The sequence below is a fragment of the Macrosteles quadrilineatus genome, unplaced genomic scaffold (assembly GCF_028750875.1).
Source record: "Macrosteles quadrilineatus isolate MER2022 unplaced genomic scaffold, UCM_ALF_1.0 Scaffold_5__1_contigs__length_97177068, whole genome shotgun sequence".
NCBI lineage: Eukaryota > Metazoa > Arthropoda > Insecta > Hemiptera > Cicadellidae > Macrosteles > Macrosteles quadrilineatus.
Window position 1 is genome coordinate 72188553 of NW_026542598.1, and position 14171 is coordinate 72202723.

At 37.6% G+C, this 14171-nt stretch overlaps 2 protein-coding genes across 10 annotated transcripts in view; both read right to left on the reverse strand.

Annotated features, from left to right (window-relative positions):
* LOC128996039 (MAGUK p55 subfamily member 7) overlaps positions 1-4913 on the reverse strand; it is a 36324-nt gene extending 31411 nt beyond the window's left edge. For all 6 annotated transcript variants that reach the window (XM_054421168.1, XM_054421166.1, XM_054421170.1 and 3 more), the window contains exons 1-3: positions 4828-4913; positions 3194-3273; positions 86-369 (exon numbers count right to left, since the gene is read on the reverse strand). In XM_054421168.1, coding sequence (XP_054277143.1) covers positions 86-369; positions 3194-3230 — 321 coding nt within the window. In that variant the 5' untranslated portion in view covers positions 3231-3273; positions 4828-4913. The remainder of the gene's footprint in view (positions 1-85; positions 370-3193; positions 3274-4827) is intronic.
* A 3548-nt stretch (positions 4914-8461) lies between these two features.
* The window catches only part of LOC128993820 (tyrosine-protein kinase Abl), a 79338-nt gene continuing 73628 nt past the window's right edge, over positions 8462-14171 (reverse strand). For all 4 annotated transcript variants that reach the window (XM_054417863.1, XM_054417862.1, XM_054417865.1 and 1 more), the window contains 2 exons: positions 12875-13077; positions 8462-11654 (listed from right to left, as the gene is read on the reverse strand). In XM_054417863.1, the coding sequence (XP_054273838.1) occupies positions 10125-11654; positions 12875-13077 (1733 nt within the window). In that variant the 3' untranslated portion in view covers positions 8462-10124. The remainder of the gene's footprint in view (positions 11655-12874; positions 13078-14171) is intronic.

A 14171-nucleotide genomic window follows, 5' to 3' on the forward strand; every position in this document is an offset into this window, starting at 1 on the left:
AACAAAATAATCATCTAAAAAGCAAATTTACACAGGCCTATCAAATATATTTTACAAAAATAAAAGATCGAGAGCATTTACCTACCTGCAAGTGTGGTTTTTGTAGTAGAATAAATAACTCTTTACAATCTTCGCTCAGATTGACTCTAGGTAAAATGACATCGAGGACTTCTAAGGCGATTTGCATGGAGCTAGATAGGATCGGGTGAAATTTTTCATCTTTGCCATTGTCAATGATTTTGTTGTGCACTTTTACCAGGGCATGGAGTTCTTTGGATTGCAGCAGCCCGCTCAAGAAACCAAACTCTTCTTCCGAACTTGGCAAGTTTTGTTTAGACTCTTCTAGTGCCCCCAGCAAACCAGATAATGCTGAAAATGTATTTATATTTATTTACCTATTATTAAATTGAAATATTCTTACAGCGATCGGAGGTAACTCTCAAGCTCTTAGATTGAGCTATTTAAATTATTATCATTACCTAACAGCATAACTGAATCACTAGTCATCACATGATTGGTTTACAGTTTAAACCAATTAGCCTACATGAAATCAGCCTAGTAAAAAAAATATAAATGTAAAATTGATTTAGTATCTTAATGCAGAATGAGCATTATTTTACAGCTTATTTTCCATACTTTCTATCTGGAAGTATGATAATACCCTTAAGTTAGTTGTCATAGTGAAACCTATGTAAGGTAGGCATACCATTAACTTTTCCTTCTGAAAACCTCTAGCAGTCAAAAACTGTATATTTCATCACTAGGGGGTGAATCGACTCTTTTCAACCCAAGCTCAAGTTTTACGATCAAGGCGAAGCCGAGGTCGGAAAATACGCAAGGTTTGAGAAGACACTTTTTGCCCGTGTGATTAACTATATTTCTCATCATATTGCACTGTTATTTAAGCTAACTAAGTTATAAAGGCTATAATATTTCAAAGTGACTATTCACACGTCAAACTGACGTCACAACCCGTTGCAGGTCCAGTTCTAGTATTACGAAATAATGCAAAGGGAACAGTTACTTTTTTCCACAATTCTATTCATTGGCTCTCGAACACCATTACTTCAACGATACGGAGATAGCCATTAGCTTCGGTGGTCTAGTGGATAGCGTACCAGGCTCGTAAACCGAAGGTAGCTGGATCGAATCCTAATGGAGAAACTAACATTTTGTCAAAGATTTAGCTTAGAATGCGATTAGGTAGGGGGCCTACATCTTTTGTTAGAATTTGATGCATTTATAATTTTATTTTATGAACAGAACTATTTTTTCAATTAGCAAACCTTCATTTGATTTTTTCATCATCAGCTAGTTTGGTTAGGTTACGACAGTTTAGTTTTGTAATTAAAATAGGTACTATAAAATTAATTTTATATTTTTACTTAACTTTTTGATTAAGTATGACCATTGACTATTGGATACTGGACGTCATGGATCTATGGACCTACAATATGACGTTTAGAACAGTCTCATTTCATAATCAATAGGCCTATTTAAGTTGCGGGCAGAAAACGTGAAGATTATTCCATCCATTTCGGCTAATGAGGCTTAAGGTACTACTGTTCCTAATCCTAATACTAGGTTTTTTTTGTGTGCAACCTGTTCCTAAACAGTTATATAAGTAACTGGATTTGGAACGTAATGTGGCGCCATTCGTCTGATGTGCGAATAGATTCTGCCAAAATACTTTTTATGTAAAGATGATAACTTCTCAAAACCACTTCCAGCTTGTTTTTTACTTATGAGTAAAGAACACTTATATTTTTTATTTTTAATAATAACAAATAATGAACAGTGAAAGTTAGATAATAATTTTCACTAGATCAAGTTAAACTATGATGCTATTCTTTCTTGTTGTTTTTATTAAATGTTTACAATTAGTCATCCTGCCTGAGTTTTGTACTTCTTTTATTTGTTATAGGTATGTAAAATGAAAGTCTGTTGAGATAAATAAATAAACAGCCGACTTTTACTACCTAGACACTAAAAACGCTTATAGAGCTGCTATTGACACATTTATTGAAAACGGTTATTTTTAATGCAGTACGGTATGACAAAAAACACCATTAGCCTTTTTTTTAGGAAGAGGAGGGAAAATTATTTTACACACACAGGTAGCCAGCCTGTAGTGTGAGACTCCTGAATCTATCAGACTACTCACTAAAAAACCCCCTCTAGGTACTCTGTTGGACACGGACCTGGGATTGTTTGTCACATTACTTCAAGTCAGGCCAACATGTGACCTGAGCCTTCTTCAGATCTCTCACCGTTTCTAGCATTTAGATTCTTTATGACCTACCCCGCATCCCAGTCAAGATCGAGCTTCTTGGCGCGGGGAATACCCTGGATGTAATGTGACACACAGGTTCAATTGACCTCACCCTCCGTCATCATCGGTATAACCGTGTCCACTGACAGCAGTCCTAATAACTGTTGAGCTTCCAGGCGGGGCCTTTCCCAGTTAACGCTGACAGTAAAAAAAGGTATGTTCCACGTCATCGGGAATGCCTGGGCATAAAATGCAATTGGGTGACACAGCTTTGCCCATCCTGAACAGGTACGACTGGAAAAAGCCGTGACCCTTCAGAAATTGCGTGAGGTAGAAGTCCACCTCTCCACACCGCCGATTAACTCAAGGTTGGACTTCCTGTATCAGTCGCCTGGTACAGCGTCTCCTGTTCCCATCTCTCCTGCCACAGCTGGTAGGTGCGGGTGCGTTCCTCTGTTCCTGCCTGGTCCTCCCCACTGCACTGATAAATTGCCTTTCTCTTCGCCGCCAAAAGTTTGACTGGGATCACTCCAGCAACCACCAGGACAGTGGGTTCGGACACTGTCCACCATAACCCCAAGGTAGGGTCCTTTTTGGAAGTACAAACGGTCTGGACTTCGACGGCCCCCGCCCTCAACGATGGTGTCAATATTCAATTTTTTTTATCACGATATCGGTGTTAATTAAAGCGAGCGAGAACCCCTGGTCTGTCATCCATGCGTTAATGGTACGCATAAGTTTACAACCGAACTTAGCCTACTCATAAATAACCAAAATAAAAACGGCTATACACATAAGTTAAAGCCAAGTGTTATATAAGTTAAGAGACTTTCTATTACGTAGGCTAACTTAGGCTACCTACTAAGTATTTTACCTGGATACTTTTTACTACTTTTTACTGGATACTTTTTTTACGTTTACCTGGATCCCAGTTTGTAGAAGCCATAACTACTGTCATTCTCTCAGTCGAAAGTTAATACTGGAAATGATGGTTTCTGCCTCTGAAATCATATAACTTAAAGTCAATATAGATTTAACTTAAGTTAACACGTTCCCTAATGACTGTCACACTTCTCTGTAACTGCGGGATGAGTATACTTGGTAGCTAATGTGTTAACACGTTCCCTACCGACCGTCACACTCCTCTGTAACTGAGGGATGAGTATACTTGGTAGCTAATGTGTTAACACGTTCCCCACAAACCGTCAAACTTCTCTGTAACTGAGGGATGAGTATACTTGGTAGCTAATGTGTTAACATGTTCCCTACCGACCATCAAACTTCTCTGTAACTGAGGGATGAGTATAGTTGGTAGCTAATGTGAAGTTAATAATGTAGCCTATAGGTGTATTGTAATTTTGATACAGTAAATTACTGTTTAGACTTATCGTAAGTAACTTAGGATCACATTGAATTTTACTTTGAAGCAAAACAATCTGAGTTAAGTTAACTAAGTTACAAGCAGACTAATTTGCCTTAACTTATGTAGGCTACTAATGGGCTGCACTTTACTTGACGTCCTACACTCATTTGAATGAAAATATCGATCAATATATCGATTAATCGATTGCTTCATTCGATATATCGTTTGGTTAGTTAGGTAAGGTTAACCTAACCTAACTAACCAAACGATATATCGAATGAAACAATCGAATGAAAATATCGAATCGAAAAAAACAATCGAATGAGTGTAGGACGTCAAGTAAAGTGCAGCCTACTAATGAAACAAATTTGAAATGCAGGTAATTTTATTTTACCTAAGGCCTATCTAGGGTAGGCCTATATCAGGGTGCCATTGGTTTAAGTTAATTTAGTATTTAACATTTAGGCTAATTAATTAATCTAGCCTGACAACCACTTAGTTTTAGTATCCTGCCTATAACTCTCATCGAGAGTTCCATCTTGAAGTTAAGAATTTAATTTTTGGTACCGGTACGGTACGTTATACTAGGTAAATACCTACCTACTTATGGATTATGTAAATTTAGGCCTATGTCAACGTTTTGTTAAAAAAATGTCATGGCCTAACTTAAGTTTTATTTAACCAACAGGCGTTCGGAGAATCTAGGATTTCTTCCAAGCTGTGCCTTTAAGTAATTTAAGGTTTAGGTAATGTCATAAAAGGGTTATTTTAATACTGTGGTATTAATCCTGTAGGGTCACGGCATACTTGTATGCTTGAGATAGGCAAAGGCTGGCTTACTTGAAATAAGCCTATACTAAATAAATACCAACTTAACAACAGTAAGGTCTTCATTCTGCAGTAAAATCTAAAAGGATTGAAGAAAATATCTTTTCACGTTTTGCTAAAGGAAAGAGCTAAATTGTATTTATTTACTCATCCATTTAATTGTAGAAGGTAAAGATACGACTCTAGGGCTGAAGAATTAATTTGATTTTCTGATTTCCAATGAAGGGCTGTCAAAAATAGTAAACGCCTATTGCATTATCAATAATCCAGCTCACCTAATTAGTTGATAATAACAGAATATTAATTAAAATATGTATAATCACACTACACAGTGAGTTTAAAACAGATATTTTACAGTACTTACCACACATAACAATTTATAATCACGATAAACGAATAAACGATGGAAATTCTTTCTTGAGACTCGGACTCGGCTTTCTGCCAATTTTATTAAAAAACTCTGCCATCATGACAATAGTGATACAACATCGTCACTCATAGGTGGTACTATACAAAATAAGAAACTTATGCTGAGTTTTTCTAATCAAATTTAACGAGTTTAACAGCGTAATCGGTAATCAAATAACATTTGTATTAGTTGATATAAATAGTTGTTTGAGATTGAAACAAAAGTAGAATAAGTAAAGAAGTAATTTTGACCCATACGAAAATTCTAGGGTTAAATGTAAAAAAGTACTCGGTCACACAAGAATTGCTCCAAAAAGACGTGAGATGTGCTCCAATAGGGGTGCAAGGTACTCCCCCCCCCAACCACTACAGTATGTACAATTTGGTGTATAAAACCAGGGTGTTTGGCATCAGGGAGCTGGGCCTCCAGCCAGGCCCGACCCCTCCGGATGGGTGTGCTCTGAGCCACCGGTGTGGGACCCGAAGGGCATCCTGAGCCCCCGGCAATCTCGCATTGGTGTGTTGAGCCCGCGTGTCACCTTGATGAACGTATTGAGCCCCCAGCACTATCAGATGGGCGTGTTGAGCCCCCGTCACCCTCGCATTGGCGTGTTGAGTCTGCGGGTCCATAGTCGAAAGTGGAGGGAAGGGCTCGCTAGTCTCCCACCACCTTAAAGTCGTATTTCTATTTACGTATACGTAGCGTATTGACGGTAGTTTACGTCGGGTGGGCCTTCAGACTGAGTAGACTGTCTAGAGAGAGTACTAATAACTTCTGATCAGTAACGCCTGAACCGTTTCAATTGGATTGCAGCAGCTAGGGGACCAAGAATTCTGGGGTGAAGCTAAAAAGTTTATTAAGGTTACCAATTAAGGTGATTAAGAACGCGGGGCCACAGGGATATCTTGTAGGAGTGTCGTACCACCAGGCCAGTAAGGACGGACACTAGGACTCCAACCTCTTCTCTACCAAACCCTGGATACAAGCCCAGAGACACTGCCTGCTACGGACCCAGGATTAAGATTGTAAATATACTGCATTTGTAAATAGTTAAGCAGTTAAAGGCATATAGAAGATATAAGTTGTAGTAGGTACCATTAAAGATTGAATAAACGAAAGGGTTAGAAACTTTCAGTTTTTCACATAGTGACCCTTTACAACCCTTGATAAAGGTCTACAGCCTAGTGTTCTGAAAGAAACCTCCTCGCACAATTTTGAAATAATTGAGTTATATTGCGAACCAGATTTGATCCATCAAAAAGCTGCTGACTTATTATCTTTAGGATCAAAATCAATATATCTCATTGGATCGAACCGAAGACTGTGTTGTTGTCTTTGATAGATAATGATCGGATTTATTGTGATTTTGTGGATTGGGATTGTATTGTGTTAATGTTTTTCTTTAGATAATGCAAGTATGGAATCAATAGTCAATGATAGAATTCAAGTCCCGTCATCAACTGGGTGTTCAAAAGGTGGGGATATAATTTACGTAGTGATTCTTTGGGTCAAAAAAAAAGAGAAAATCAATAATAAAACCATAAAACATACTCCCTTAGTAGATTTCTCATCCTAATGGAACAGCTGAAGACAATTTTATTGTTAGTTCTGTACGGTTTATGTAGAGGTCGTGTTTTGTTTACAATTTGTTTCCCGTTAATACAGTAATTTAAAACCTCGTTTAACCAAATAATACGATCATAAACAATCAATTGTCCCCTAGTTATTTAACCAAACAGTAAAGCACAAATCAAGAAATTAACCCTAAAATAATAGAAACAAAATTTCGTCAACACTAGCGCCCAGTGTGGCGTACATGAACTAGACATGAAAAACGAGCTTCAAAATTTACAATGGAATGAGAAGTCTAAAAACTATTTCCAAAACTGCTTTGTTAACCAGATTTCCGCCATTTTGAATTTTTTACATTAACATTTTTATATTTGGATTGTTCCAATAGATCTTTACAATACTTTGGGTACAAGGTACAAAAGAGACCCATGATAGAAAACAAGTTAAATCTTGATCCAATTCAAAATGGCGGCCATTTTAACCTCCAAAATTTAAAAAACTAACAATGTCAAGAAAACTTTTATTACCGGTACCGTACGCATTTATAATTTCCTATCGAAGGACAAAAAGTTCAAAAAGATAAAATAAAAATAACTGATATATCACGATTTAAATGGGGTCCAATTACAATGAGATACAAGTCATGTTTGCCTCATTGTACAACCAGAAATTGTGACAATTTAGTTATTTTAGCGAATTTCCCATATAGGGAATAAGCTATTACCGTAGTACTCATGGTAAGGCCTGGACCTGGGACTGATTTAATTTTTCGTTTTGAGGTCCCTAGAGACCAAAAACGCCATCTGTTCAAATTCATATATATATTACATAGGTATGTGCCAGTTAGAGTGATAACTCAAGCAAAAATTATCTGATTTTGGGAACAGGGGTTTATGGGGGGTTTCATGGTGTATAAATGGGGTTTTCCCATTTTTGACCAGATAAACAAAAGATTTTGCAATAACTTTTTTAACTGTTTTGTAGAGCTTAAAAAAAGAAATAATTTAGTACATTTGAAGCGCTGTTGTATGCCGCTGGTCACGGAGAAATTCTTATGGAGAAAATGAAAACTGTTGTTTTTTTTACTTGTTTATGGATGTATATTGATAAAATTTATTTCATCCTATACTATTGACCTATGGTCAAAAAACACTTTTTACCTTCCCCGTAACAGCATTTAAATTGGGAATAAATATGTCTTATTTATGGAAATGTTTTGGTAAAAATGTAATCATACAATTTGAAATTCGCTTAGTCTGCAGATTTGCTACGGTGGGGGTATTTTTAATAATTTATATAAAAAAAATAAAATGGCTAGCATTTTGAAATTTTGAACTGGATAAAAAAAAAACTTGTTCCAACATAAAAAATACAAAATTGCGGCTATCTGGTAGAGGAAGCAATTTTAGAACAAGTTTAATTCTTGATTTTCTCTTTATTTTGACACAAGGAATCGCTACGTAACGTATGTCCGCACCTTTTTTCAACACCATGTATTTTTTGAACTAACTACATTCAAAACAATGTTTCCAGGGTAAAAATGTTGTAAATCTGAGGCCCATTTCATGTTTTTTCTATGCCCTTAACCCTCAATGCTGGATGGTTCCCGAGAATTAAGGCAATTTACTTACGAGTTTGTTACTGCTCTAACCCCTGGTAACTGAAAATGGATGAAATCTACACTTTCAAATCTACCAATTCCCGTAACATGTTGAAAAAACACATCTCACAGCACATCCTTCTTCTTGGAAGTCGACAATTATCCACCCTTGACACATTCCCTTAGCACGGGTGACACTAGAAAACTGTACCAGATGAGAAGGTAACTTACTGATGGGTATGGGTGTCCATCCCGAAAACTGTTTGAAAATTAAGTACTGGTAATGTACTAAAAAAAACCATGTCTTTGTGTATTTTGTGGTAACTTATATTTCCCCAAAAATATACCTACATCATACATTCTTTTACCGGGGACCACAACAAACCAGGATAGCAAAACAAAAGTTGTAGTGTTTGTAACTTTATATTTATATTACAAACATTCACACAGTAATTTATACTCTAGATGCTCTATAACTGCAGTACTGTACAAAAAGACCAAGCATGCGATGTAAAACTGTACAAAATCAAGATAAGCCAGCCTTACAAATAAATATGTAGTTTACAATTACCTCAAATGTATATTTGATAAACCATAAAAAATAAGTCTCTTAGAGACGCGGCCGAACCATGTTAGTTAGGAACCAACAATCAGACTCTCATAATCCGTCCGATTGACTTCAACACCACACTCCTTACATCTAGCTGAACAATAAAGCTCAAAGAAATCTTCATAGGCCTATCAAAATATGACTTTCAGTCAAGCGTGGTAGACAACTGAAGTGAACAATAGATGCCTTTGGTATACAAAAAATGGGATGAAATTGAACAAATCAACTGTCAAAACCAGTGCAATTTTGTACAATAAAAAAATTAGTTAAAAACTTTATGAAAATATATTCAGAGATTCTTCATAGTTTTGGCCAGATCTACTGAATGGATATGCTTGCATTTAAGTTTGATTCCATACCAAATACGCAGTATAAAATAAACCAGTTTATTCGCTTTGGTTTGTAGCTTTTATCAGAATCAAGACATAAAATCATGTATTTATTTAAACTTGCAAAAATATATGAATTTCTTAACAAACATAAATTTCATGGCATAAATTTGATCAAATGGGATTTAGATTGACCATTCATCCTTAAAATGCCAAAATGTTAGAGTTAAAAATTGAATTCAACGCTAATTAGAAATTATTTAAACGAAATTTGAAAGAGTGACAATTCAGCCCTATGATCCATGGTTAAAACTAGCTAATGATAATCAGTACAAAAAGTCAAGTTAAAACACACATGATACAAAAAATATAATAAATACTGGTAATGTTAACATACAAAATTGTAAATGCTTAACGTAATGTCTTTGACTCAAGGACTGTAAGTGTATGACACATATGGGATTAATAAAAATACCATCCTCTTTCATAGAAAATATTAACAAAACAAATTAGTAAGTATAAGTAAAATCTAGTAAGTCTTTGCTACACGACAATTCACAACAAAAGACTAGCAGTTTGTCGCACACATTCGTACAACGATAAAACATCGAGTTAGGCTTGAGCGAAACATAGCAAAATAAAATTATATTTATACACACATACGTACACACAATTTTTATCACAGGGCTAGAAGTAAGTGGATAATCGAATAAGGTTACAAAACCGACGAATGCACTATATTTACATAATATGAAAAATTGAACACTTCCCAATGTCAATACTAAAGAATTCGAGAGTATAAAAAATATTAAATAAAATATACACAATGATTCCCTTAAATACAATAAGATTACAGCAACAATAAATATACTCAGACTACATACATATTATTATACAACTGCTAAAAAACCGCGTTCAAGTAAGGTACAAAATCAGTACTTACATCATGAGTTCAAGATCAGCTTGGTATTGGGGACAAATTATATTTGAAGCTGTTTACCCCTATAGCAAAGTATTGATGGATGGGAAATTTAATTTCTATTTCATTTTAGATATTATATAAACAATACAGAACACAAATATTGAATTTAAGCGAACCTGAGGAATTAAAAAAACTATGACGGGAGAACTAAGGGTCACCCTATCTTTGCACTGCATTCACAATGTCTTTAAGGGTGTTGTGCAGCTCGGCCAATGTTTTGGTGTTGTCTGCTTGGTTGCGAGCGCCAGCTGAGCGCAGAGTCCTGGCCTGCGTCTCCAGTCTGTTGAGAAGCTCACGCAGATGGAAGCGCGCGTGAGGTGGAGCAACAGAGTCTGCATACGCCAAACACGAGGTATGAAACATTCCAACTTTGTCCGACAGTTGCAGCCAGCTAGATGACGAAACTGAGCTGGAAGATCTCAGGCTCGCCAGACTCGTCTCCAACGCCTGCCAGATCTCTAGTACACTGGACAAGACACCTGGCGTAGCGTAGATCGCAGCAGGCTTTACCACGGGTTTTACATTGGGTTTTGTAGGTACAGCAGGTTTTTCTTCTGGAGGCCAAACCCTTCTTTCCTTCACTACTTCTGGAGGACTGCTTTCACCTTCCCACAGTTTCTTTAAACTACTTATACTCCCGGTGCTTCTTCGTTTATCATCCCCTTCTTCTTCCTCTTCAGGTTTTGCTGGAGTGTTATTGGTATCAACCTTCCTCAGTCTCGACTTCAGATCTATTACCCCACCATTCAACTTATCGTCTTCTTTTTTCACTTCAAATTTCTTCAACTGTGTCTTGAAAGCGCTTTCTTGCTTGGCACTCGTGTCCGAATTCAAACTGACTTTTCTTAGGTTCACTTTAAAATCTACAGGGGAGGTTTGTGCTTCAGAGTTATCACCTTCAATCACTTCATTTGGTGGAGAGTCCTTTGAAGCTTTATTCGAAGACTTCTCTTTCAGTTCTGCAGCTAATTTAAGGTCTAACATCTCCTTCATCATTACCGGCATTGCGTTTTTCAAAATCTTAGAAGTGGGAGATTTCTTCTCTTCTTCGTCTTGGCCCTCGTCTTTGGTCTGTTTGGGTGAGGGGGGAGGAGAGGGCGGCACAACAGGTGATGGAGAATGAGGCTCATCTGAAGCAGGACTTTTCGTTTCTTGACTCGGGGTCTGACTAGGAGGACTTGGAGGCCTGTCTCGCGGACGAGGGGAAGTTTTAGAAGGGATCCTGACCGGTTCAGATTTTGCCGAACTACAGGAGTCTGTGGAGGGTTCTCGGTGCCTCAAACTCACACCGAAACGGAAACTCGCTTCTTCCACTGAAGGTTGAGGGTTACTCACATCGAGCCCAGTGTCCAGCTCTTCAGGCGGGGGTGGTGGGGGAAACTCTAGGTCGGCCAGCGAAGGCTGAGTCGCTCTAGGGTGCCGCTGGCGGGGACTGGAGGGGGGGTGGTGGTGATGTTGGAAGCCTCCTGAGGAGTTGCTACGGATCATGTGTCCAGGCTGTGTGCGGACGTTGTTACGAGGGGAGACAGAACGAGGGGGGGGAGGAGTCTCGGCTCCTTGTCCCTCACTGAGTCCACTCTGCCGCAGAGACTCTAGATAGGCCCCAATGCGAGCTCCCTTTGGCAGAGTGCCATACCGGTTTATAGCTCGTTTGACGTTCTGAACCTCCAGCGCAGCCACTTGTACCACCTGAAGCAAGAAAAACTGGTAAACTATTATACTAATTTCAAAAAATATTTATTTAATACCAGTAGTTAACTTTTTTTAATACATATAGAAGTGTGTATTCTGAGTTGAAAGTAAAGGAACTGAGAGTATAATGGAGTAAGAAGCCAAATGAACCTGTGTAAATCAAGACATATAAAAGTAGTAATGGACCTTTAACAATGTTGAAATAGTATTCACCCGATCCTGTAGACATATACATACATAAACAATGTACAGTAGACTCCCTCTTATCCGGACACCTTTTAACCGGACATCCGTTTAACCGGACTACACTCGGCGGTAATGACATCTCCTTAACCGGACAATTTTTATCAGCACATTGGTTTAACTGGACTAGATAGGCAGGAAGTGGGCAGTATTAAAACGACTGTTCTCGTGGGAAAGATTTGAGACCAGTGATCACTTGACTAAATACAATGCTCTCATAAATTTAAGTCGAATATCACAGTAAACAGTCCGTTTTAACGAGTTTTTGGGGACATCGGTTTAGCCGGGAACACCCGTTATCCAGACTGGCCTCGATCCCGAAGAGTCCGGATAAGAGGGAGTCTACTGTAGCAGAAAAATGCAAGTTTTCATGCATATACTGTACATTGGTATGTATTGGATCAACTCAACAACATAATATTTTTACTTTATGAATATGAGTTTAATTGGATTTAGTTTTTACTGAAATCCTATTCCCGTTATTACTACACTAGAAATTAATAGTCAAATATTGAACTAGACACAATTTAGTAAAGATTTGTTTTGTTAAAGGAAAGGCTCTAGGTCACATTTTGATTGTTTAATAAAGGTAACTAAAGGCTAACTAAAAGTCCAGATATTACACACAGTATTTTGCTCTCCATGGGGACTCATTCGAATGTACACAAGAAGAGTTGAACTGCTATCTAGACTGTTGCCATTTATGTTTTGAAATAGTGTATTTATACACAATAGTGTAAATAAACAAGTTATAATGATGGCAACAGTTCATAATATGGCAACCGCCAAGACAGCAACCATATTGTCTAACTCTCTATATCTACACTTGACTGAGTCTCCCATGAAAAGAAATATTGCATGTTTTCTGTTGTTTTTTCTGTGTGTACTATGGCCTACCAAGGCTTTAAAGGTAAGTTATCAGCTAACACTTCATTCTTGAATCACACTCTAGTACGTTTAAATTAACTGCGGACCTTGTTGGTGTTAGGCTGCTCCTTGGGTGGGTAAGTCCGAGACTTCTTGCCCCGCTGTTCCAGAGGAGCCCGTGAGCCGACGGGGGGAGGAGCTCTCTTGAACCCCTCACTGTGAGCTCCGCTGTCGTCCGTATCTGGTGTCATCTGATCTTCACTGTCTCCCTTGTTACTCTGAGTCATACTCTGCAGCTCTCGGGTGATGCCTATACAACATTAGTGAATCAAATCATTAAAAATTTGGGATAGTCCGGCTGTTTGTTTTAAAAATTAATTTGGTTATTTTGTTTTATTTACTAAATAAGTAGATTCTCAATTAATGTTTTATGAGTTCATGTTTTTTATATTTTAGGAGCCACTAAAACGTGCCAAAACTTATTGACTACGATTTATTTTAGTTTAAGTTTTTAAAACCTACCATGACAAACATTTTCAAATGTAGATCTAAATCAATTATTTATTTAATTAGTTTATTCACCTTAAGGATAACATAGACACCAAGAGACACCATACTACCCAATTCAACTTGAATCAAATACTTGTTCAGTATATCCTACTAATCCTACTAATATTATAAATGAGAAAGTTTGGATGTATGGATGTATGTTTGTGACAAGTGAACGCGAAAAATACTGGTCGGATTGGGTTGAAATTTGGCATGATGATAGCTCACATTCCCGATTAACATATAGGCATATTCTTATTTCAAAAATCCTTTCGGGCTCCGCCCCAGTGGCTCTGGAGTTTCCCATGTTAACCTTATGAGAAATGGAATTATTGAATCTTAACAGGTGTTTCAATTAAACAAGTTGGTTCTGTTCTATGATGTTCAATAGCATTAAAGTTACAAGGATTACCAACAGGGTGCAGCACTATTATTTCTTTTACACTTATGACAACAGCTAATTTGCAACCAAAAGGTGAGTGAGCGTAGCGAACAAACTTCAACCTGGAGGCGAGTTAGCGTAGCGAACGAGCTAACCTGAAGGCAAGTGAGCGCAGCGAACGAGCTCCAACCTAAAGGTGAGTGAGCGTAGCGAACGAGCTCCAACCTAAAGGTGAGTGAGCGTAGCGAACAAACTTCAACCAGGACGTGATTGAGCCATGCGAACGAGATAATCTTGAAAATTAAGAAGTTAAACGGGGCAAAGCCCGCGGGTTACAGCTAGTATCATAATATTTTTTAATATTGAAATTTTTCCAGTGGACATTTACGTTTTAGTTTCTCAAAGATGGGTGGACTTGTTTAAGTTTGTCAATTAGAGGTTTGGTATTATTATTATACTAAGGTTAATCATCC